Source organism: Bos mutus, chromosome 6, assembly GCF_027580195.1.
Source record: "Bos mutus isolate GX-2022 chromosome 6, NWIPB_WYAK_1.1, whole genome shotgun sequence".
NCBI lineage: Eukaryota > Metazoa > Chordata > Mammalia > Artiodactyla > Bovidae > Bos > Bos mutus.
This window is the reverse complement of record NC_091622.1, coordinates 58,182,597-58,208,882: the sequence shown is the minus strand read 5'-3', so window position 1 is coordinate 58,208,882 and position 26,286 is coordinate 58,182,597. Positions and strand designations below refer to the sequence as shown.

General features: G+C 36.8%; 1 protein-coding gene across 2 annotated transcripts in view; it reads left to right on the top strand.

The window, feature by feature from the left end:
• Positions 1 to 1,248: 1,248 nt before the first annotated feature.
• Positions 1,249 to 26,286, top strand: part of TMEM156 (transmembrane protein 156) — a 42,602-nt gene continuing 17,564 nt past the window's right edge. The window contains exons 1-5 of one of the 2 annotated variants that reach the window (XM_005897342.3): positions 1,249 to 1,420; positions 16,998 to 17,267; positions 19,932 to 20,192; positions 23,389 to 23,508; positions 26,123 to 26,206. In XM_005897342.3, coding sequence (XP_005897404.1) covers positions 1,333 to 1,420; positions 16,998 to 17,267; positions 19,932 to 20,192; positions 23,389 to 23,508; positions 26,123 to 26,206 — 823 coding nt within the window. In that variant the 5' untranslated portion in view covers positions 1,249 to 1,332. The remainder of the gene's footprint in view (positions 1,421 to 16,997; positions 17,268 to 19,931; positions 20,193 to 23,388; positions 23,509 to 26,122; positions 26,207 to 26,286) is intronic. The other variant, XM_014478702.2, reaches the window with a different exon arrangement.

Genomic DNA, 26,286 nt, shown 5'->3' with positions numbered 1-26,286 from the left:
TTGCCTACTCTTTATTAATATTCTAAGACAATGCATTTTGTTTCACTTGGATTGTCATAATGAAAGATCTTTTTTTTTTTTTAAATGGGAACTGAACATGTGGGTTCTGTAACAGTAATCACATTGCTTTAGGTTTAATGAGTCCCATTTTACTGCTTTTGGTGGTACAGTGGCAAAGACTCCACCTTCCAATGCAGGAGCTGCAAGAGATGCGGGTTTGATATCTGGGTTGGGAAGATTACCTGGTGAAGGAAATGGCAACCCATTCCAGTATTCTCGTCTGGAAAATTCCATGGACAGAGGAGCCTGGCAGGCTACAGTCCATGGAATCTCAAAGAGTTGGACATGGCTGAGCACGCACACACATACAGTGTAGAAAAGTAAAAGTCTTTAGTTTATCCTTATATTTTGTGCTATTTACTATTTTCTAGACATATTTTTTTTTGAACACCAGAACACAGGACAGTGGCTAGCACTTAAAAGGGGGTTAATAGGGAATTGGAGAAGGCAATGGCAACCCACTCCAAAACAAAAACAAAACAAAAGTACTCTTGCCTGGAAAATCCCATGGACGGAGGAGCCTGGTGGGCTGCAGTCCATGGGGTCGCTAAGAGTCAGACACGACTAAGTGATTTCACTTTCACTTTTCACTTTCATGCATTGGAGGAGGAAATCGCAGCCCACTCCAGTGTTCTTCCCTGGAGAATCCCAGGGACGGGGAAGCCTGGTGGGCTGCCGTCTATGGGGTCGCACAGAGTTGGACACAACTGAAGCGACTTGGCAGCAGCAGTAGCAGCAGCAGGGAATTCCATGGCAATCCAGTGATTAGAACTCCATACTTTTACTGCCAAGGGTCAGGGAACTAAGAACATGCAAGCTTGTGGCCTGGCAAATAAATAAATAAGGGATTCAATAATCAATAAGTAAATGAATGAATGATGTTTTTACAACTGGACATAATAGACATTCATCATTTCACTTTTGATGAGTATATTTTGGGTTTATATTTACTCACACAGATGGGTAAGCATAGGAAAATAGCTTCAGATTTAGATGAGGACAAACCCCTTTACTTCCTTACATTGTTTCTTCACTCTTTCTTATTTGGAAGACAGTTTGAAAGTGCTTGTTACAAAACAGTCTTCTTAGTGGAAAGTGACTCAAAATGAAGAAGTCTCAGTTCTAGGTCTCCTTTTTACAAAGTCTTACCCAACAGGAAGTGAGCACGAGGTAAACTGCGTAAACTTCAAGTGCTGCAGAGATGAAACATAAACCAGGAAGAATGATGCCATCGGTATACTTGATGGGAACACATGTACCATGTGAAGAGACATGACAAAAACAGCCCTCCTTAAATTACTTTTGGCCATAATGATCATGTTCATTTTAATTTTGCCAGAATATTTCCAGGCACCAAAAGGTGAGTAATTACAATTTACTTTTCCTTTTTTAATTTTCTAAAATTATATTGGTTAATGGTTACAGGAAAGGCCTTATTTTTGGCTACGTGCTGTGAGTGCTGAAGTTCTATGTCTGGAAAGCTAATAAAATGAGATTGTAATTTTAGTTGACTGTTACCTGGTACAGTAATCTTACTTACAGTACTTAGGTATTGTAGCATGCAATAATGAAATGAAAAAAATGAAAAGAAATACTTAAAATCTGTAGTCTCACTTTCAAACATTGAATTTACAATAATTTCACCATATGATTTTGCTCTTTGAAAGTTTCCTTCAAAACAGCTTTAAATATGCCTTCACATCCTGGAATTACTTTATAAATAAAGTAACATTTACTATGTTAAAAATGCTTGCATTCCTTTCCATTACAACTATTTCACACAAATTGCTCACTGTTACTTTTTGAAAAAAAAGTATAAAGACGTTTTTTCAAAATACAGCTAAAATAAGATGGGTAAAAATTTAAGTGGCTATATACCTGTATATATTTGTAACTAGAGAATAATGGGGTAAAATTATCTCTGTTTATATTTCAGAAAATTGTGATATTGCTGAGACCTAGAGTAGGAAAAGAAATAGATGTAAATTTAAACTACTTTTATATGTCAGTAAGATTTGAAAATATATTATCATGATTGTTTGAATGGTAATTGTGCTTCCTAGCATTTTATAAGAAGAAAAATTAAAAAGAAAATGCTGTATTCGGTCATTAAAAAGTTATCATATGAACTGATTAAAATCAGAGAAAACCTTGTATTTGATGACTTTTTACAATGATTATTTATTGTTGTATATACATATACTAAGTGACTTGATGAATATGCTGTTGTTAATTACATTTAATGTCATATTGCAAGGGTTATTTAATATTGCATATACATGATGTGAAGTAGCAGATAATTTCTTTGCTTAATAAACACTGTGAATGTACATTTTGTGAATAATTAAAAATTTGAAATTTCTCTTGGTTTTCTGGCATTATGTTGCTTAGATTAAGCAATCATAGCATATATTTTAATTGATCTGTTAATGACTGGTTAGTGTTTTGTGACAAGTAGCATGTTAAAAAAGCATGTTAAAAATTATTCTTTTGGGGGCAGATGTATTGACAAATAATCTACCATCATTGATAACAACTTTGTACTCTCAGTTTCCTAATTGTTTACAGTAGCTTTTCAATACTACATTTACTGCTTCCTAAAACTTAAAATAGCCATGTCTCTTTCCCTGGTCCAAAAGCAATGTCGAACTTTTCTCCAACTCTTTTTGGAGTGATGGATTTTTTTGAGAATTTTGTTTTGAAGGAACTCTCCTTGGGGCCAAAAAACAAAACTATTTGAAAACCACCATTTTGTCCTGATACCGTTTTGTGGTAGCAGGAATTTTGCACATAAGTGAAAAGTTGATTAGGCAAAATGTTTTACACATATGATAGTACAATAATAATGCTTTATATCTTATAATGGCTTATGGATCACCAGGAGCAAATTTATATAGACTCATTTTATACAGTTCTATATTGATTAAACTAAAGATGCACAATTGTTTTGTCTTTTTTATTTGGTGGCAATTTTTAACCACAACAATAGCTCCTTATGAAATGAGTTGACTTGTTAACCAAAGTATTTTGCAAAATAAGCTATTTAGTAAGATTATTTAGATGGTAAGATAAGAATGTTCTGCTGCTGCTGCTAAGTCGCTTCAGTCGTGCCCGACTCTGTGTGACCCCATAGACGGCAGCCCACCAGGCTCCCCCGTCCCTGGGATTCTCCAGGTAAGAACACTGGAGTGGGTTGCCATTTCCTTCTCCAATGCATGAAAGCGAAAGTGAAAGGAAGTCGCTCAGTCGTGTCCGACTCTTTGCAACCCCATGGACTGCAGCCTACCAGGCTCCTCCGTCCGTGGGATTTTCCAGACTAGAGTACTGGAGTGGGGTGCCTCTAGAAGTACTAAAATTACCTTGAGAGTTCTCCTGTAGTCTTATTCTCCCTATCAGTTACTTGTGTCTCTTTTTCATTCTTATGTTCTATTCACTTTAATATCTAAGATAAATATTATAAAATGATTTTTACTTATAAATTATGTACTGATACACTGTCTTTAGCATGTCAAATGAATTCAAAAGGAATCTTAATGAGGAATAATGTATTCACAAGGTTTAATAGATTTGATTTCGAAATAATAAGCCCTCTGAAGACCTAAGTTAAAAATAGAGCACTCTGTTTGATCATTTTTCATCAAGAATGTATCTGAGTCTCTGAATAATCATTACTCAGAATATTCAATTATTATAATTACATAGTGTAAGCTATTTAGTCTAACTTCTTTGGAAGGGGAACTTCTTTAATGATATTTGGGACTTGTAATAACTCTGCATTGGTATTCACTGGCAAGAGAGCATATTCTAGCTTTCAGTTTATTGGAAAGACATCTTACACTAAGACATAGTAGTTAATATAATGGGTTCATACTCTTATATTGCATTAGATAACAGAGATACAAAAGGGAGTGGATATATTTTTATTCAGAGCTTCTTGAAATTAAGAAAACTGGGTTGTTCCAAACAAGAGACATTTTATAAACCCACTTTGGGTGGATTTACAGTCTTTAAGAGAAACAGAGCTCTGGTTAACTCATATAAATCTCAGTGATCTTTTATTTATTTGTTCTTTCACTTACAAGTAGTGTCTAACAGTACTAGGAACCCAAGGCTATAAAAACGAAAGGCAATTCTTCCTTCAAAAAGTTTTCAGTCAGGGGAAGGACTGACTGATAAATAATTAAATACAATACTGTAATAATGGAAATAGCAATATAAAAGACACAATGGGAACGTAAAAGTTGCTTCCAGTCCTCTCGGGGGGAGGGCGTTTCTTCATTTTTATTCACAAAACAAAACAACTGTCAGAGTTCTAATGATCAATTAATATTTCTCCTTAGCTACATTAAAAGCACTTTCTAAAAGAAGGAATTGTTACTGATTTTCAAATAAAATGTATTCATACTGACATCTCAGAAACTGCCTTATGACCCAGCAATCCCACTGCTAGGCATACACACTGAGGAAACCAGAAGGGAAAGAGACACGTGTACCCCAATGTTCATTGCAGCACTGTTTATAATAGCCAGGACATGGAAGCAACCTAGATGTCCATCAGCAGATGAATGGATAAGAAAGCTATGGTACATATACACAATGGAGTATTACTCAGCCATTAAAAAGAATACATTTGAATCAGTTCTAATGAGGTGGATGAAACTGGAGCCTATTATACAGAGTGAAGTAAGCCAGAAGGAAAAACATAAATACAGTATACTAACACATATATATGAAATTTAGAAAGATGGTAACAATAACCTGGTGTACGAGACAGCAAAAGAGACACTGATGTATAGAACAGTCTTATGGACTCTGTGGGAGAGGGAGAGGGTGGGAAGATTTGGGAGAATGGCATTGAAACATGTAAAATATCATGTAAGAAACGAGTTGCCAGTCCAGGTTCGATGCACGATACTGGATGCTTGGGGCTAGTGCACTGGGATGACCCAGAGGGATGGTATGGGGAGGGAGGAGGGAGGAAGGTTCAGGATGGGGAACACATGTATACCTGTGGCGGATTCATTTTGATATTTGGCAAAACTAATACAATTATGTAAAGTTTAAAAATAAAAAAAATTAAAAAAAAAAAAAAAAGAAAGAAACAAACAACAAAAAAAAAGAAACTCTTGAAGCCAGAAATTATAGAGTTATGTGAGTATATTCCAGATTGTGGTGAAGAGGACCAGGAATAGTACAGATGAAAACACCACAGACCTAATTTTATTTGTTGTTTTGACTTCTTCTCTTACTTTTAGGAGTCAAACTCGCATATACTATGTTTATCAGCTTTCACTTCCCTTCCATTTCACACTTCCTGATGGAAATGGCAGTATAGTGAGCAGTGAATTGAAGAAAACAAAGGATAAAAGAAACTTAAATACCTATAAAGGACAGGATAAACCCTGAAGTATATGAGCATATTTTCATATTTTATGTCTTTATTATAAAGACCAGTGTAATCAAGGATAACTGCAATTATTTTGAAAAATTGTTATCCTAGTCCTTAAAAAATATATCCTTATTTTTTTATCGGTTTGCTCATTCAATCAGCAATACCCAATCAGGTTTGGAATATAATCATGACCATTAAAAAAAAGGATAAAAAATACATATTTATGCATACATCAGTTCAGTTCAGTTCAGTCGCTCAGTCGTGTCCGACTCTTTGTGACCCCATGAATCGCATCATGCCAGACCTCCCTGTCCACCACCAACTCCCGGAGTCCACTCAAACCCATGTCCATAGAGTCAGTGATGCCATCCAGTCATCTCATCCTCTGTCATCCCCTTTTCCTCCTGCCTTCAATCCCTCCCAGCATCAGAGTCTTTTCCAATGAGTCAACTCTTCACATGAGGTGGCCAAAGTATTGGAGTTTCAGCTTCAGCATCAGTCCTTCAAATGAACACCCAGGACTCATCTCCTTTAGGATGGACTGGTTGGATCTCCTTGCAGTCCAAGGGACTCTCAAGAGTCTTCTCCAACACCACAGTTCAAAAGCATCAATTCTTCAGTGCTCAGCTTTCTTCACAGTCCAACTCTCATATCCATACATGACCACTGGAAAAACCATAGCCTTGACTAGACGGTCCTTTGTTGGCAAAGTAATGTTTCTGCTTTTTAATATGCTGTCTAGGTTGGTCATAACTTTTCTTCCAAGGAGTAAGCGTCTTTTAATTTCATGACCGCAATCACCATCTGCAGTGATTTTGGATCCCCCCAAAATAAAGTCTGATACTGCTTCCACTGTTTCCCCATCTACTTCCCATGAAGTGATGGGACCAGATGCCATGATCTTAGTTTTTAAACAGGTACTATCCCTGGAGGAGGGAATCGCAATCCACTCCAGTGTTCTTGCCAGGAGAATCCCATGGACAGAGGAGCCTGGCAGGCTACAGTCCATGGCATCACAAAGAGTCAGACACTACTGAAGCGACTTAGCACAGCACAGCATACAGGTATTATATACCAAATACTTTTTACATATAATAAATTATTTTAGCTTATTAAATACTTCAACTCATTAATGGTGAAGTATTGTTCTCAAGAGAGACTATTTTGAAAATCTTTGGGAAGAAAGAATAAATCTAGATGGATAAATTTACTTTGTTGTAAGATTTTATTTCTTGCTGAATTTTCTGAATCATTATAGTTTTTAAATAGCTACTAATGAACACGGATTCATATATATATGTATCTTAGACGTATATAATGGCAAAAAAAAATAATGCTTTTCACTGCTTGGGCAGAACTGGCTTTATTCTCTCATAGGCTAGGTTACAATACCAACAACCCTTGCTTGGGAAGCTTTCTAACTACTTGTCTCATTCATTTGCCTTTGTAGATAAATGTTCTCTCTGAATATCTTATATCTGCCACATTAGAAGGCATTCAATGAGTATTTGTGACTAAGTGAAATTTCTGAGTCATATTATAAAGTAAATAAAAAATATTATAAAGAAAATACAAATAAAATGCTTTCTGAAAGGAAGCATTTCTCATCAGGCCCTCACAACCATCTCTTGATTTAGGTAGGCCAGGCATGATTACCCTCATCTTACTTTTTGGGGGGCCACACTACACAGCAGTAAAGAATCTGCCTGCAATGCAGGAGACCTGGGTTCGATCCTTGGGTTGAGAAGATCCCCTGGAGAAGGGAAAGGCTACCCACTCCAGTATTTTGGCCTGGAGAATTCCAGGGACTGTATAGTCCATGGGGTTGCAAAGAGTCGGACATGACTGAGCGACTTTCACTTTCACTTTCACACAGCTTACGGGATCTTAGCTCCCTGACCAGGGATAAAAGCTGAACCACCTGCAGTGGAAGCAGAGTCCTAACCACCATCAGGGGACCCCTTCATCTTACATTTTTGAAACATAAAATTTCACCACAAACCTTGAACTTCAGGGCTGCACAGCCTCTGAAATTTATTTCACAGAATCTTTTACTTAAAAGATATCCATCTCTTTACCTTGAATCATTTTTCTGCTATTTTCCCCCCAGTGGAAAATTCCGTAGTGCGGGATATGATAAAAATGGCAGGTATTTAGAAGAAAGTTTATAGTTTTAAATTCTTTGATATAAGAAAAGTGAGATAAACCCAAGGTAAGTAGAAGGCAGGAAATAATTAAGACAAGAGCAAAAGTCAATGAAATTAAACGATATGAAAGAAAGGATCAATAAAGTCAAAAGTTGGTTCTTTAGAAATTCTAATTAAATGGAAACACTTCTGGAATGATTGATGTTTCAGTTTCTTATGGCTGCTGTACAAATGACCACAAACAGTAGCATCAAACAGCACAAATATATTATCTAGAGTTCTGTAAGTAGAAATCCAGCAGAGGTCTCACTGGGCTAAAATAAAAGTGTTAGTAGGGCTACATTCTTCTCAGAGGCTCTAGGAAAGAATACCTTTGTTTTCTTGTCTTTTCCACCTCCTAAAAGCTGCCGGCTTTCCTTGGCTTGTGGCTTCTTCCCACCTTCAAAGCCAGTGATGGCCTGTTGAGTTTTTCTCACATCTGAATCACATGTATGATTACATTATGCCTACCCAGATAATCCAGGATAATTTCTCTATTTTAAGAACAGTTCATTAGCAACTTGAATTCCATCTTTCGACTCAATTCTTCTTTGCCATGTCATGTAACATATTCACAGGTTCTGGGAATAAGGATGTGGATATCTTAGGGAGGCCATTATTCTGCCTGCTAAAACTGAATAATCAAAAAAGAGAAGGAACAATAACTAACTTAGTAATGAAAAAGAAACATAGAAATTAAAACTATAATGAGATTATTAAGAATAGCTGTAAGTCAATAAATTTAAAACATAAAGACACATTTCTAGAAAAATATAACTTATCAGAACTCACTTGGGAAGAAATGGAAAATCCAAGAATTGTAGAATAATTAAGAAAATTGACCAATGGTTTAATTTTCCCTGAAAAATCACTTGGTTCAGATGTTTTTATACGTAAGTTCTGCCAAACTTTCAAGAAATGAATTGAATAGATAAATATAATTTGTTATAAACCATTTGAAAAAATACAAAAAGGGAAACATTTTCCAATTTATTAAAAATTAAAAAAAATTTATTTATTTATGACTGTGCTGGGACATTGTTGCTGCCTGCAGGCTTTCTCTAGTTGCAGCAAGTGGGGGCTACTCTCCGGTTGCAGTGTGTGGGCTGATCATTGTGGTGGCGTCTCTTGTCGTGGAGCACAGTCTCTAGCGCAGGTGGGCTTCAGTAGTTGGCATTCCCAGGCTCTAGAGCACAGGCTCAATAGTTGTGGCACATGGGCTTAGTTGTTCCGTGGCATGTGGGATCCTCCTGGACAAGGGATGGAACCCATGTCTCCTGCATTGGTAGGTGGATTCTTTGCCCCTGAGCCACCAGGGAAGCTCTCCAGTTTATTTTTTTTTTATACATTTATTTATTTATTGTCTGGGCTGGGTCTTTTGTTGCTTGGACTTTCTAGTTGTGGCGAGCAGGGGCTACTCTCTATTTGTGGTGCGCAGGCTTCTCACTGAGGCTGCTTTCTCATTGTGGAGCATGGACTCTAGGGCACTCAGGCTTCTCTGGTTGCAGCATGTGGGTTTGGTAGTTGCGGCTCCCTGGCTCCAGAGCACAGGCTTAATAGCGTGGTGCACTGACTTAGTTGCTCCAAGGCATGTGGGATCATCCTGAATCAGGGATTAAACCTGTGTCTTCTGCATTGGTAGATGGATTCTTTACCACTGAGCCACCAGGGAAGCCCCTCCAATTTATTTTTTAAGGCTAGTGTATCTTAGTATGCAAACCTAACAAAGACAGTACAAAAAAGGAAACTTTACAGCCAATCCCATTTTTAAATATAGATTAAAAACCTTTAAACAAAACATTAAGAATCTGATTGCAGCAATGTATAAAAATGATCAAATTAGATTTATTCCTGGAATGCAAGATTGAGTTAGCATTAGAAAATCTAATAATGTAATGCACTATATTAACTGATTAAAGAAGAAAGCCTATATAATCATCTCAATACTTGTTGAAAGAGCACTCAATATATTCATCAGTCTTTATAATTAAAAACTCAGCAAACTAGGAATAGAAAAGAACCTCCTTAAAGTGAAATGGGATATCTAAAAATGATTATATATCAGTCTCGGTAATGAACATCATAAGTATTCTTCTTAAGATCAGGAGCAAACAAGGATGTCCACTCTCAACACTTCTATTCATTATGGTACTGGAGGTCCTAGTCAGTGCAGTAAGACAAGCAAAAGAAATAAAATGTGTAAGGAGTGAAAAGCAAGGAATAAAGTTGTAATTATTTGCAGTAAATTAACATATTTATGGTCTTCACTAGTGGCTCAGTGGTAAAGAATCCACCTACCAATGCAGGAGACAAGGTTCAATCCCTGAGTCAGGAAGATCCCCTGGAGAAGGAAATGGCAACCCACTCCAGTATTCTTGCCTGGAGAATCCCATGGACAGAGAAGCCTGGGGGGCTAGTCAATGGGGTCACAAAGAGACAGACACGACTTAGCAACTGAGCGCAAGCACAAAGCGTATCTATATAGAAAACTCAAAAGATTTCTAGGAAAAATTAAAATTAATAAGGAAGTTTACAAAGTGATAAGAAATAAAATTTATATTCAAGAGTCAATTGTATATCCATCTACCACTAAGAAACAGAAAACATATTTCTTAAAAAATACTGTTGGCAATAGCAACAAAAATTAAGGTACCTGGGGGAAATCTAGCAAAAGACATATGGGACCTTGATGGTGAAAATTTGGAAACTTTATTAGAAGATATCAAAGAAGACCTATAAAAGTAGAGAGTAAGAAAGGAAGAAAAGAGTGATAGGAGTAACTCAGTATCATATCTTTCTTCTCCAATTGATTTTGAGATTCAAGTCAGAATCACAACTGGGTTTTTCACCAAACTTAATAAGCTGATTCTAAAAATTTATTGGAAAGAACAAAGGATCAAGAATCACTAAGACATTCCCAAAGAAAATGAACAAGGTTAGGGGATTTTTCCTATGAGAAATAAAGATTTCCCTGGGGGCTCAGATGGTAAAGAATCCACCTGCAATGTGGGAGACCTGGATTCCATCCCTGGGTCAGGAAGATCCCCTGGAGAAGGGAATGGCAACCCACTCCCAGTATTCTTGCCTGGAGAATCCCCGTGGACAGAGGAGCCTGGTGGGTCCATGGGGTCGCAAACAGTTGGACACAACTGAAGGGACTAAGCACACATAAAAGCTTTATAAAGCAAAAGTAATTAAGTCTGTCAGATGTCTTTGCCAAGAAAAGAACAAAATTTGGAACCCGGAAATACAGTCATACATACATACGTGGATATTTGATGGATTATAGAGATGTCATTCAGAGAAGGCAATGGCACCCCACTCCAGTACTCTTGCCTGGAAAATCCCATGGATGGAGGAGCCTGGTGGGCTGCATTCCATGGGGTCGCAAAGAGTCGGACATGACTGTGCAGACTTCACTTTCACTTTTCACTTTCATGAGTTGGAGAAGGAAATGGCAACCCACTCCAGTGTTCTTGCCTGGAGAATCCCAGGGACGGGGAAGCCTGGTGGGCTGCCGTCTATGGGGTCACACAGAGTCGGACAGGACTGAAGTGACTTAGCAGCAGCAGAGATGTCATTACAGATAGTGGGGAAAAGATAGACTATTTAATAATTGCTAGTACAATCGATTATCACATGTGGAAAAAATTAACTTGGTTTCTTACTCCATACTGTCTTAATTCCAGATAGATTAAGAACTTACACATAAAAGGCAGAACTTCAAAACTTTTAGATGAAAATGTGGATGAAAATCTTTTTAAAAGAGAAAGATTTCTTAAACAAGATGCAAAGCACAATTTGTAAAGAAAATGATCATTTTAAAATACTCAAATTAAGAGCTTCCTTTAACTAAAAGACCATAAAGAAAACGAATAAACAAGGTACAAATGATGAGAAGATATCTTGATAAAAATGCAAATAACTTCTTAAAATTGCAAAGAGGAAAGTTTAAAAACCCCTAAACATTAATAAGAAAATGATAATCTACTAGAAAAATAGAAAAAATAGGAACTTTTAAACCATGATAAGATTCCATTTAACATTCACCAAATTGTCAAAACTTGAAAAGCTTTGGCCAAGATACGTGTCAATGAGAACCTTTCTACACTGCATGTGGGAAGACAAATTGGTACAACTTCTTGGTATAATGATTTGGCATTTTCTAGTGAAATCCAAGATGAGCACACTGAATACCTGGCAATTCATTCAGTGTGTATGCTAGAGAAACTTCTGTAACTGCGTACTAGGAGATATGTTCATGAATATTCATAGTAGTGTTAGTTAAAAATAAACTTAATTGAGATATAATTTACATATGATAAAATGTGCCACTCTTAAGTGTAAAGTTGAGGTTTGACAAATTTTTACAGCAGTGTAACCACCACCACAATCAAGATATAAACCTTACCAGCATCTCCAAGATGTCCCTCATTCTCCTTTGTAAGAGAACCCTTCTCCCACCATCAATACTGTTTTCCATTTTCTAGAATTTCACATAAAATGGAATCATATTAGTATGTAGTGAATTGAGTCTGGCTGCTTTCCCTTGGCATAAAGCATTTGAGATTCTTCCATGTTGTTGTTTGTATCAGCACATTCTTCCATGTTGTTGTTTGTATCAGCACATTCTTCCTTTTTGTTGCTGTGTAGTATTTCATTATGTGGATATGTCAGGAATTATTTATATATTCACTAGTTGTTGGTTGTTTGCATTGTTTTCAGTCCTTGGCCATTATAAATTTTACAAGTGCCATGAAGCTTCGTATACAGGTGTTTGTGTGGACATATGTTTTTATTTCTCTCTTGTAGATTCCTAGGAGTAGAATTATTGGGTCACATGCTAAGTGTATGGTTAACTTAAAGAACATAAAAATATCTTCCAAAGTGATTGTACTATTTTACATTCCTACCAATAACACATGAGAGTTATGGTTCAAAGCAGTATTATCCAGAACAGCAAAAATAGAAACACCTCAAATGCTCAGTCAGAAGAATATATACATAAATTGTAGTATATTCTTTCAAAGATACCACAAATAATTAGTACAGCAATATGCAGCAACACTACTAGAACACATTAAGCAAAACAAGCGAGTCATAGATGAATACCTACAGTATAGTCACTATATATGGAGAAGGCAATGGCACCCCAATCCAGTACTCTTGCCTGGAAAATCCCATGAATGGAGGAGCCTGGTGGGCTGCAGTCCATGGGGTCACTAAGAGTCGGACATGACTGAGCGACTTCCCTTTCACTTTTCACTTTCATGCATTGGAGAAGGAAATGGCAACCCACTCCAGTGTTCTTGCCTGGAGAATCCCAGGGACGGGGGAGCCTGGTGGGCTGCCGTCTATGGGGTCGCACAGAGTCGGACATGACTGAATCGACTTAGCAGCAGCAGCAATCCCTATATATGTATATAATTTGCCAATGAAACAATGTTATTTAGGAATATATACATTTTGGGAAGACTCTAAGATGAAGCAAAGGAGTGATAAACACATTTTAATCATGGTCTTTAAACTTTGGAAAACAAGGAGTGTGTAGGGGTGGGATAGGGTACTTCAGAGATGTTGCTAATATTTTGCTTCTTAATCTGTGTAATAGATACATGGGTGTTCATTTATTTTTATTATTCTTTAACTGGAGTAATATATTTTATATTAATATATACTTATATATGATAAATATTTATAATAAAAGTTCAAAAAGAAAATAAAGATAGTTCATGTTTTCATTGCTTTTCTTTAAAAAGAAAAAATAATTGACTTGGCCTTTGTCTTATACTGTAACTTATTTTCCTAATTCTACTTAGTATTCTATATCGTTACCTTGAGGGATTGCAGTCTTAGTACTAGAGTAATTCTGGTATGCATTTTTCTATCTCTGGAAGTGAGAATTTAGATGTCTGACTCTCAGCAATATTAATAGCAGTAGTTAAATTCATAAATCCTTGTTTATGAAGATGAGATTATGACCCACAATAACAAAATATGACTGAGTAGAATTCATTTATTTCTTAAAATTATACTAGGGAAGGATATGTCCTATATTTACTTCTTTCCTAATTGAATTATTTAAAACTAAGATTAGGAACCCATCATAAAATGACCTCATAGCCAAATATAAAGGGTATACCATCAATTCTAGAAAGCCCATTTTGTCATTTATTGGATAAGAAGACTGCAATATTGACAGTAAAAATTTCTCTATCTCCCTTCTAGGTTATAATATAAGAATATCAAGTTCAAGAAGTTGAAAATTTCATAAGATGAAAAATATCAGTGAGGAAAATGGAAAGAGGGCAAGAAATATGTTTTTCATGTGTTTTAGTAATACAGAAAAGCCATAAACTACAGATTTGCATCAGATAGTGAATTCCTATCATGTTACTGAAACAGTTATTGAAGACAGTTTTTTAAAAATTAGTTATTAATTTGATTACAGCTTTGTTTAGAAATATATTGAAACATAACAAAACTGCATATTTGAGTAAAATACAATCTATGCCTCCCAAAACTTTTATAGCAACTCAAGTATGAAATGTGTTTATAGCTGTAAATTACCTGTGAAATATTACAGAAACAATTTCAAACACAGAGGGCTGGTAAATGAACCTTTAATTTATTAAATCATCAAAATATAATCATCAGTAATGAAACAATTATGAAATTACGATCAAAGTACAAATTCCACGAGTAAGAAAATGTGCCTTAATATCAATCAATAGTTTCATTTTCTTTTAAGTTTGAATCAGGATGTATGACTAGGAGTAATCACTCTTAAAAATGAAGCAAGTCTTTCATTGTGCTCCATATTATTTAGAAAATTTTTTAAATGTATTTTGCCCCAAATGATTGTGAAAAATGGTAAAGAAAGACACATAAAGATGGAATTGAGCATGTCAGTTATTAATATTTTCTCATCCTAGTAAATAGCTGTCAAACTGAGAATATCTGAAAGAGAGGTTACCTATTCCTTGGTTCACCATTACTGCTACGTAGGGATTCCCAGTTTTTACATGGTGAGCTTCAATTACTTGTGTGGATTAAATCTTAATCCATCATAAATAAAGGATGAATTTTTAATTTTTACTTTGGGATATGGGCTTGTATTTTAATAATACACACTTGTTTTCATATATACTGCATCATTTGATGCTATTATAACCCCACAAGATTAGCAGGATCTGGTTATTATCTCTATTTTGCTAATAAGAAAATAAGACTTGTGGAGATGAAGTGAATTGTTCAAGCATCTCAGTTAATAACAGATATAGCACTAGAGTCTTTTGCTTTTGCATTATTTTTTAAATTTAAATTTATTTATTTTAATTGGAGGCTAATTACTTTACAATACTGTATTGTTTTTGCCATACATCAACATGAATCCACCACGGGTGTACACGTGTTCCCCATCCTGAACCCCCCTCCCACTTCCCTCCCTGTACCATCCCTCTGGGTCATCCCAGTGCACCAGCCCCAAGCATCCTGTATCCTGCATCGAACCTAGACTGGTGCTTCGTTTCCTATATGATATTATACATGTTTCAGTGCCATTCTCCCAAATCATCCCACCCTCGCCCTCTCCCACAGAGTCCAAAAGACAGTTTTATACATCTGTGTCTCTTTTGCTGTCTCACATATAGGGTTATCATTACCATCTTTCTAAATTCCATATATATGCGTTAGTATACTGTATTGGTGTTTTTCTTTCTGGCTTACTTCACTCTGTATAATAGGCTCCAGTTTCATCCACCTCATTAGAACTGATTCAAATGTATTCTTTTTAATGGCTGAGTAATACTCCATTGTGTATATGTACCACAGCTTTCTTATCCATTCATCTGCTGATGGACATCTAGGTTGCTTCCATGTCCTGGCTATTATAAACAGTGCTGCGATGAACATTGGGGTACATGTGTCTCTTTCAATTCTGGTTTCCTCGGTGTGTATGCCCAGCAGTGGGATTGCTGGATCATAAGGCAGTTCTATTTCCAGTATTTTAAGGAATCTCCACACTGTCCTCCATAGTGGCTGTACTAGTTTGCATTCCCACCAACAGTGTAAGAGGGTTGGTTCCCTTTTCTTCACACCCTCTCCAGCATTTATTGCTTGTAGACTTTTGGATCGCAGCCATTCTGACTGGCGTGAAATGGTACCTCATTGTGGTTTTGATTTGCATTTCTCTGATAATGAGTGATGTTGAGCATCTTTTCATGTGTTTGTTAGCCATCTGTATGTCTTCTTTGGAGAAATGTCTATTTAGTTCTTTGGCCCATTTTTTGATTGGGTCATTTATTTTTCTGGAATTGAGCTGCAGGAGTTGCTTGTATATTTTTGAGATTAGTTGTTTGCTTTAAAATCAGTCTTCTTTCTATTAGGCCATTAATTCTATATCTGACACTTGTCTGCAGACAAAATATAAAAATTATGATATCATCTATTAAATTTCATCTTTGGAGATTCAAGTAGGTTGAATAATGGTTGCCCAAAGATATCAGGTGTCAATTCCTGGGAACCTGTAAAAGTTGCCTTATAAATAAAAAGGGTCTCTGTAGATGTGGTTAATTTTAGGATCTTGAGATGGGAGATTATCCTGCCATACCCAGGTGGGATCTAAATCCAACCACACGTTTCTGTATGAGAGAGAGGCAGAGGGAGATTTGATATAGATAGAGGGGCAGAAGATGAAGGTATAGAGAAGAAGGCTCTGTGACCATGAAAGCAGAGATGAGTGTTGTGGCCACAAGCAAAGGAATGCCAGCAGTCTCCCCAAATTGGAAGAGGTGCAAGGAACAGATTCTTTCTTAGGGTCTTCAGAGGGAGTGTGGTCCTGGGGACATCTGAATTTTAGACCAGTATAACTGTCATTGAACTTTTCACCTTCAGAACTGTAAAAGAATAAATTTCTCTTGTTTTAAGCCAGCAAGATTGTACTAATTTGTTACAGCAGCCTTCAGAAACGAGTATAGAGATTCTGTTCAGGTTTTCCATTCCCTGTTCAACTCCATGCAATTCATGTGAGACTCTATTTTGAAACAGATGGATTCAGAGGAAAATAAGGTTTGTCCATTAAAACTTTCCTAGAAGAGAAAATGGTTAAAATGTTAGGATTTCCAAGAACTTCTCAGCAAAGATTTCTCTTCTCTGAAAATTAATAGGGAGTATTGACAGATTTTTAATAAGAAATATTTAAACACAGTAGATATTATTGTTTCATGTGAAAACCAAGTCCTGCTGCTGATAAACTCAAATGTACTGATCTGCCTAAGATAACTGAGCAGTATATTGGGTATTTATCTGAATGCCAAAACCTCAAAATTTCATAGTCAAAAATTTGTTTTTCTTTGTAGGAAACATGTTGGAACTATCATGTCTGGAAGTATATTTACAACAGAATTTCAGCTATTCATTCTTCTCTATAAATGCTTCTTTTGTGACTTTTCTGCAACCAATAAAAGAAACTCAGACTATTACGGGAATCTTTCTAAATCACTCCAACTTTCAAAACTTCACCAGGATTTGCCAAGATATCACAAGTGAACTCAAGACATGCTTCTCATGTTTGGCTTGTGAGTCCAAAGGAAACACTGATTTTATTTTTCAGAAACAAACATCAAAAGGTAAATGCGAAAGAAAAGTGAGAACAAAATCTATCAAGGATAAATAACCTTATTCTGTGAAAAAAAAGTATTAATAATATATTCCAATTTTAAGTCCAGTGGCCCTGAAACACTCAGCTGTGTTGTGCTTGATGAATGACTTACAGGCTTGGGACAGTAACTTGTTCTTGGTTTACTTTGATTTATCAAAAACAAAATATCCATTCTTAAAATACATCAAAATGCAGCTATAATCCATGTACATGTGATAGCTAAAGGGTTATTTAGCATGCTCTCTTCAAAAGTAATGAAAAACTTCTAAGTAAACTTGTAGGTTCTCATATAAAATCATATTTGGATTCCCCAAGGAGTCACTGAATCCTCAATGCATTTGTACCTACTTCTGTGTAATATTCATCCACTGTACATGAATTGTCTTTTTACTTGTTTAACTATCCAGTGAGCCTTCAAGAGCAGGAATCCTGTCTTTGTTCACTATGATATTTCTACATCTTAGTATAATGTCTGAACTGAGGCACTTAAAAGATACTTGTTTAATGAATGAATAAACAAATAAAAGAATAATTATGTATTATCCATAATATCTAACCAAACCTTTCATTTATTATCACTGAGAAATTAAATAATTAATTTACAGCTATAAAATATACTGGTGGCCCCAAGCCCAAGCATCAAATTTAGTGCTTATACCTATTCAGTGAGATTGTTTGCTGGGCACCCCCATACTGGCATTTTTCCCATTCTTTCAAAATGGAAACAAAATTTCTTGGCACTGACTTCAGATAAAGTACAATAGGCAAGTCTTTTTTCTAAGAATCTGCCAGCAATGCAGGAGACACAGGAGACAGTGACTTGATCCTTGGGTTGGGAAGATCCCCTGGAGAAGAAAATGGCAATCCACTCCAGTATTCTTGCCTGGGAAATGCCATGGACAGAGGAGCCTGGTGGGCTACAGTCCATGGGGTCCCAAAGAATCAGATATGACTGAGCGACTAAGCACATACACACACATTCAAGTAATACTGTAACTATTGCAGGCTTCTGGGTCAAATTCACCAGAAAGCAATTTGGGGAAATACCTTCATCATGATAGAGAACAATGAAGTGTTTTAAGAATTGGAAGCTCACAGATTCTACTTCTCTGCCTCCTTGAAAAGTAAAGCATTGATAAGTTATTCTAGTTGCTATGGCTGTGTAGCAATCACCCCCAAACTGAGCGGCTCTAACAACAGCAATCATTTAACTTTTTTCTTTCTTCTTTCCTTCCTTTCTTTCTCTCTCTCTCTCTCTTTTTTGGGGAGAGGGTCAAGAATTCAGAATGGGCATAACTGGGCATTTCTGGCTTGCAGCATTTCATACTGCTGGAGTTAGACAGTGACTGGAGCTAACACAGGGGTGGGCTAGAGCAGCTACAGGCAAGCTGGGCATTTCTCTCTCTTCTTGTAGTCTCAGAGTTTTTCTATGTGGTCTTTCTATTCGGGCTAGCTTGGGCTTCCTCACAGAATGATGGCTTTAAGTCGTTGTTACTTAGTGGCCCAAGGCTCCACCATTAGGGATCCAAAAAACAAGGTAGAAATTGCTTCGTATTTTCTGGCCTTATCATACAATGTAATTTTCTCTGCATTTGATTGGTTACAAGCAGGTAAATCCTTCCACAGAGATTCAAAGGGAAAAGTATTAGACTCCATTTATTTATGGTGGAGTGGCAAAGTTTTAGGTTAACGTGTGTGTTATGGGTTGAATTATATTGGAGTTCTAACCTCAGTATCTCAGAATATGCCGTTATTTGGAAATAGGGCTGTTGCAGATGTAAGTAGTTCAGTTTAATGTGTTATAGTGCTACTCGCTCAGTCGTGTCTGACTCTTTACCACCCTATGGTCTGCAGCCTGCCAGGCTCCTCTGTCCATGGAACTCTCCAGGCAAGAATACTCGAGTGGGTACCCATTCCCTTCTCTAAGGGATCTTCTCAATCCAAGGATTGAACCTGGGTCTCCTGCATTGCAGGCAGATTCTTTACCATCTGAGCCACCAGGGAAACCCATGGATAAAGTCATTAGGGTGGGCCCTAATTCAATATGACCAGCATCCTGATTGAAAAAAAAAAAAGTGGGGGCGGGGGCAGGAAATTTGAGAGAGATCAGGGTGATGTTCTACAAGACAAGGAACACTGAAGACTGCCACCAAACCACCAGAAGCTAGAAGGGAAGCATAGACAGATTTTTCCTCGCAGCCTTCAGAAGGAAGCAACCTTGTCAACACTTTAATCTTGAAAGTGTAGCTTCCCGAACCGTGAGACAATACATTTCTGTTGTGTAAGTCACCTAGTTTATGCTACTTTATGACAACCCTAGCAAACTAGTATAATGTGGGATGGGAAATAATGCTGTGACCATTTTGGTAAATATAATCTGTCCCACAAGTCATCAGGGAAATGTTTTTTTTTTCCTTTGAGAGGCTCCAAGTGTATTTCAATCTCACCTAGTTTTCAAACTCTTAAAAAAATGTAAGCACTTTAATTGTTACTTTTAGGCTGATAACTTCTTGTTTCTACTCTTTTCTTATTGTATAGGAAGGAAGAGATTTAGCTTTGAGTTGTGTGTGTTTTCTTACTATGTACTATTGTTTTTTTGCGTGTGAATAACATTTTCTTAATCTCTTTCTAGTTCTTATCATGAGAGGATCAATGGAAGTGAAGTCAAATAATTTTCACTCACCTTGTCAACATTTTAACTTCACTGTAACTCCTACGGTTGACCACCTGGAGGAATATAATCTTACCTGTAATCTAAAAACCCACACTGGAAGGTCAGCAATCAAGGAGGAAGATCCAACTGAGGCAACATCTATAAACCGTACTTGTAGAATTATGGAACACCCACATAATTGTATAAACATTTCTTTCCATTTAGAAATGGATGCAAAAAGTAAGTTTTAAAGGAAATTAGAGGGAAAAGGAGAGTAGAATACAGACACAAAATTAAGTAAGGGCTACCATGTAAGCTTCACTTTAAGTTGAATAGTTGAAGAATTTTATTGATGAAATAACAAGGCTAGAAAGAATGTTAGCCCTTTTACCTGTTTATTTTACCTGTTTATTTTTCAAAAACACACACAAAAATGTGTTTTTGTGGAGCACAGCTGTACTCAGAGGCAAAGGAGGCATCTATGTTATTTGAGAAACATTACAAAGACCCTCCGCCCTAGGATAACTCTGGGAGTGCCTATTATCTGTGTTTGAAGTAATACTATCACACTTGTGTATTAAAGGGTGAGATTTCTTTTTAAATGTAAATATACATGTACATTGTGATATGCTATTAAAGTCTGAATTGATTTAACATGTCCTTGCTTAGAGCTGAGAAACAGACCTGAGAAAAAGGGATTTTTGATGTACTCCTGTGAAGATAGGTGGGGTATAGATTAAGCATTTTGAGTCACTGGAGGACTCCGAGGGAAAAGTAGGAGTCTGGAAGATAAAACTCACATATATATTAATTCTATTTAAGGTTGATTACCTTCCTAGTCACCCTATTCTGAATTAACACAATTGATTCTTTTTTAAATTAATTTTTATTGGGGTATAGTTGCTTTACAATGTTGTGTATCTACTATACAGCAAAATGAATCAGCCATACATATGCATATATTATATGCATTTGGACTTCCTTTTCATTCAGGACACCACAGTTCATTAAGTTCCCTGCGCTATACAGTATGTTCTTATTAGTGATTTTATATAGTATTTATATAATTTTATATATATTTTCTATAGTATATACTGTTATATCAGATCAGATATATAGTATTACAATTGATCCTTACTACTAAGCAAGGTGCCCTCACTTGATCCATAAACTCTACTCTTGAAGAGCATTTCATGATATAACCATTTAGTGAGTGCTTGCTGTATGCCAAGCAGGGTGCCAGGCACTGAGGATACAGAGAAGTATAAATGGTCAAGTGTCGTCAGTGTAACAGGTGCTATGTTAGAATAATTTACTCTGTTTTCTGATCTTCCAAATATATGAAGGGTTTCAGATTGCCTTAGAATGCTTTTATAAAGCTTTAATCATTTTAGAGGCCATTTAAACTATTATATTTATCTTAAAGCAAACACAAACATATGATATATATGCATTTTTAAAGTGAAATATAAGACTTCAAATAAATTTCTCCTGTGAGTTAGTTTGCCTGAGGCCCTACAGCCTCTACATTTAGAGGGTATTTCGAGGTGTGGCTATGTGTAGGGAGGGTGGGAGACAATCTGAGAAAATCTGAACAGATGGTGGGAGAATCAGGGTGGAGGTTCTGAAAAAGCCATATAGAGAAGGTGACTATGATGAAATCTGAAATATAGAGAGGTTTGGATGACAGATACTTAAAACTTATGTTTATTTCAATGTCCATTTATGTATCTATCTAGTTGCTTTTTACATTTTCTAAAACATTAAGAAGAAATAAGCATTGCCATATTGAGAATTTTTGTGTTAATGGGAAAATTCATAAATTCCAAAATGAAGTAGTAATTGACAGCTTTTTTGGGTACATAAATCAGGAAGTTATCAGTGGTATACAACTATGTAGTGTCATATTTGGGAAAAAGTATACCTATCTCGCCATGTGTAGAAGAGAGAAATTTTATTTATATTTTATTCTGCTGTACAAAGACTAACTTGATCTCCTTTCAAAGTCCTATGTGCCAGTGGGCAGGGGAAGCTAAGTTCAGTTTAGTCTGGTAAATTTACTCTGAAACAATAATTTAACCTGTCTCTAGATTTTTTTCAGATTTCTATCCATTTCCCCTTGGTCCTCTCCAAGATGGTTCCAGGGATGGGGGCAGGGGGCCACAGGGAGTGTAGGGAGACACCCTGGTCCGTTCTTACTGGTGCTTTGGCGGGTACACTGGCTAGCTTGGTCCCAACGGTGTACACTTTGCTATTGCAGTTTGATGTTGGTGAATGCACAGTTCTTTTTTCATAGCTGATCATTGCCCATGCTACCTTGGTACTGGGCCCACCTTGGCCTGCTGGTACCGTACATCTTCTGTGCCAGTTAACTGCATGCTTTTATTTTGCTGAGTGAGGTGTGGAAGTCTGGCCACTAAACAGCATGGAATGATGCTGGGGAGGCTGAGTGCTGCCATCCCAAGTCAACCACTACCTTCTCCGTTCAGCCTCTTATTTAAATAAATGTTGACTGACGATTTAACAGACAAATGCACATGGAGTGGAGGGGCCTGTGAAAGGGATACCCAGATCGTGAGCCCCAGAAGGACAGTCACCCAAGGGTAAAAACAAGTTATATATCCTGCTAAGGTGAATAAGTACTACCTGTGATTTACATGCAAGGAAGAGGGTACATAGGTTGGTTTAGAATGTCAGTAGACAATGGTGTTTTGGACATAAGAAAGTCAGACTCCTTTAAGTTACTGATATCTGGGGCTACTGGCCAGTGTGTGTTTATGGGACGAAAGGAGATCTTGCTAAGCTATCACTGATGATGATTTTCCTTCCTTGTTGCCTCACTGTCATTTGAATGAACAATTTTTTTTTTTTTTTTACCTGTATCCTTATTCAATCTGGGCAAGGGTAACTACGTTTGTAACTAATGTTGCATTTGATCTGATCATTACCAAGTGAGCCCCTGTAGGAAAAGAGGTCTGATTAATCATCTACTCAGGCCTCTTACATGCCTCAATCCAGCCTCTTTCTTTGTCTTTCCCTTTCTTCCCCATCCTCATCTTACTCATTGCATATTTGATTTGAGGGCACATTTTTTTGTTGCTTGGCCCAGGGTCAAATTGTTAATCACAAGTGGCTCTGATGCTGGTATTCTGCTTGTTGTGATTCCAACCTAGTGACGGCAAAACTAGCATCGACATAACCTGGAAGTGAAATTAATTCTAGAATTTTGAAACTATCAATAAGCGGATCCCTGGAAACCACTTGGTCATGTTAGGAAAGAACTCAGGAAAGCAAGTGACCCTGTGACAGTGATGGGTTATATATTCAACTTCTCAGTTATGGACAGGATACACAGTAGAATCCAGCTGTATCACCATGGTGCCTCTTATCTGCTGCATCCCATTTTACTGTATTTTTGCTACATTTTTCTTTGTAGATTCTATCTGTTCCATGAAGATCACTTGGTATGTTCTAGTTCTATTAGTTTTTATAGTTTTGCTCATCTTCATTGTCAACAAAATACTTGAAGGCCACAGAAGAGTGCAGAAGTGGCAGAGTAAGTACTGAAAAATTCACTATTTGGGATAATTTATTTAGTGTCCAGAAGTTCCTAATCTTATCTGTAGATTCCATTTCTTTTTTTGGTTCAATTTACCACTTACTGGGCATCTGTGTATTTAAGTGGTGATTCTAGGTAACTCAAGGGACATAAGCATAGGTCAGACAGTGCCAGCACTCACGGAGTTTCCTGTGTCTTTCTCCAGCCCAGACAGGTGACTAGGAGGGGGAGGAAAGGCTGGGTTAATTGGAAGGAGTTTGTGGACTGGAGATTGAGCAGAGCTTGGTGGAAGTGAGGCAGAAGAGGGGTAGAAGAATAGGGAATGGTGATAAAGGATTTCAGAATTGGAGGTCTTAAGCTCTAGGCTCTAGGTGATGAGTATGAGCAAGAGTCAATCTATAATAAGTGTGGGGGAGAAAATAGATTTTTGACTGTGAAGCACTAAGATGTGTAGTTGGAAATAAGGATAGTAGGAATCATATTTAAAAAGAATTAACAACTGATTAAGTATGACAAGGGCATCTACCTATCAGAACAGATATCGACTGTCAATTACTGTTGCAGTCCTATGGTGTGTTCCCATGTATATACTGGCCCTACCCTTCTGGTGTGTGCCCGTGAACATACTGGCTGAATATTAAACCTGATGAGTAGTTGGTCTCTTAACGATAGTATAAAGTGTATCATTACAAGATTAGGCTTTGGAGATGGGTACTTAGTTTTTTTTTTTTTTTTCTTAGTTTAGAATCCTAGTGCTTCTACTTACTATTTATGTAACTTTGTGAAAATTACTTACCATGATTGAGTGTTCTTTTCCGCCTCTGTAAAATGAAATTAATCACCATTCTTACACAGGGTTGAGGTAAGGATTGAAATAAAGAGATTACATAAGAAGTAGTTCTCAATAAAGGATAGTAGTATTGTGCTGGGTGTAGTATTTCCCAAGACTCTTGTGTTCTTTACCAGGCAAGGCCATGTTAGTAGGCAGAGCAAACGGTTCCCTCTAGGTTTGAGGGAAAGTGTCATTAATTATTTTGGCTAAGTGTTTGTTGGAGATATTTCTGAAGACAGTTTCATATCATCTTGTCATTGGTACATTAGTATATGAGGTCCTAAACACATTGGTCAGTAATATCATCAATATTCTTCATTTGTAGGATAAACATTTGCAGAGCATTCCCATGAGTTGTTTTTTTTTTTTTTTTAACTAGATTCTCAAAGTATATAGATAGGACATGTTCTATTTCTTTTATTTTATAGATTAAAAAAACCTCTGAGGCTCAGAGAGGTTAAGTAATACAGTAATAAAATGACAGAATTAGAATTAAGACCCAGGGTCTTTCTAGTTTTTCTTATTTTAAATAAATGTGTGTCATTTGCAATAGTACATAGTTTTGAGTTTCTTGATCTATTTGTCTATGAATGGTTCAGTTCAGTTCAGTCACTCAGTCATGTCTGACTCTTTGCAACCCCATGAACCACAGCACGCCAGGCCTCCCTGTCCATCACCAATTCCCAGAGTTTACTCAAACCCATGTCCATTGAGTCGGTGATGCCATCCAACTATCTCATCCTCTGTCGTCCCCTTCTCTTCCTGCCCTCAATCTTTCCCAGCATCAGGGTCTTTTCCAATGAGTCAGCTCTTCGCATCAGGTGGCCAAAGTATTGGAGTTGCAGCTTCAACATCAGTCCTACCAATGAACACCCAGGACTGATCTCCTTCAGAATGGACTGGTTGGATCTCCTTGCAGTCCAAGGGACTCTCAAGAGTCTTCTCTAACACCACAGTTCAAAACCATCAATTCTTCAGCGCTCGGCTTTCTTTATAGTCCAACTCTCACATCCATACATGACCATTGGCAAAACCATAGCGTTGACTAGATGGACCTTTGGTGACAAAGCAATGTCTCTGCTTTTGAATATGCTGTCTAGGTTGGTCATAACTTTCCTTTCAAGGAGTAAGCATCTTTTAATTTCATGGGTGCAGTCACCATCTGCAGTGATTTTTGGAGCCCAGAAAAATAAAGTCAGCCACTGTTTTCACTGTTTTACCATCTATTTGCCATAAAGTGACGGGACTGGATGCCATGATCTTAGTTTTCTGAGTGTTGAGCTTTAAGCCAACTTACATATTAGAAAAGAGAGAGATATAAGCCAGATAGAGAAAATGTCTAGAAAGAGATCAATAGTGGGGAGTGACATTATGTTTTTAGGAATATCTACCTAAATGACAGGATCACTGGCTTTCAAAAACTTGCCTTGCAAATCCAACATATGAAGTAGTGAAAATTATCATGCCATTTAGGACATTAAATATTAAATATATGTCAAATATTCTGTATATCATATCTATTATACATAACAAAATAATATTCTGCATATAAGAATAGATGCACAATTGCATTTATGGCAGTGGAGAAGCCATTGGTTTTAGAAAGTATCTACTTGTTAAATGGAAAATAACAATAAGAAAAAGTTCAATGTCTTATTACTCTGGGCTCTGCTATGAATGGCCTATTTTCCTTGGTAATCCTTGGGACCAACATGGGGAATATATATTAAGAATATGCTTGCTTATCATCTAAATATTTAATATCTTTTCTTGGAATAGGTCATAAATATGAACCTACATCTACCCTCTTACGAGGAAGTGATTCTGAGAAACTACGAACATTGAACGTGCGGGTTATTTCAGGTGAGTTCTGTGATATCCAAACAGAGCACTGCCTATGAAATTCCAATGCATCACCATTTCACTATAGACACAAGATCGAG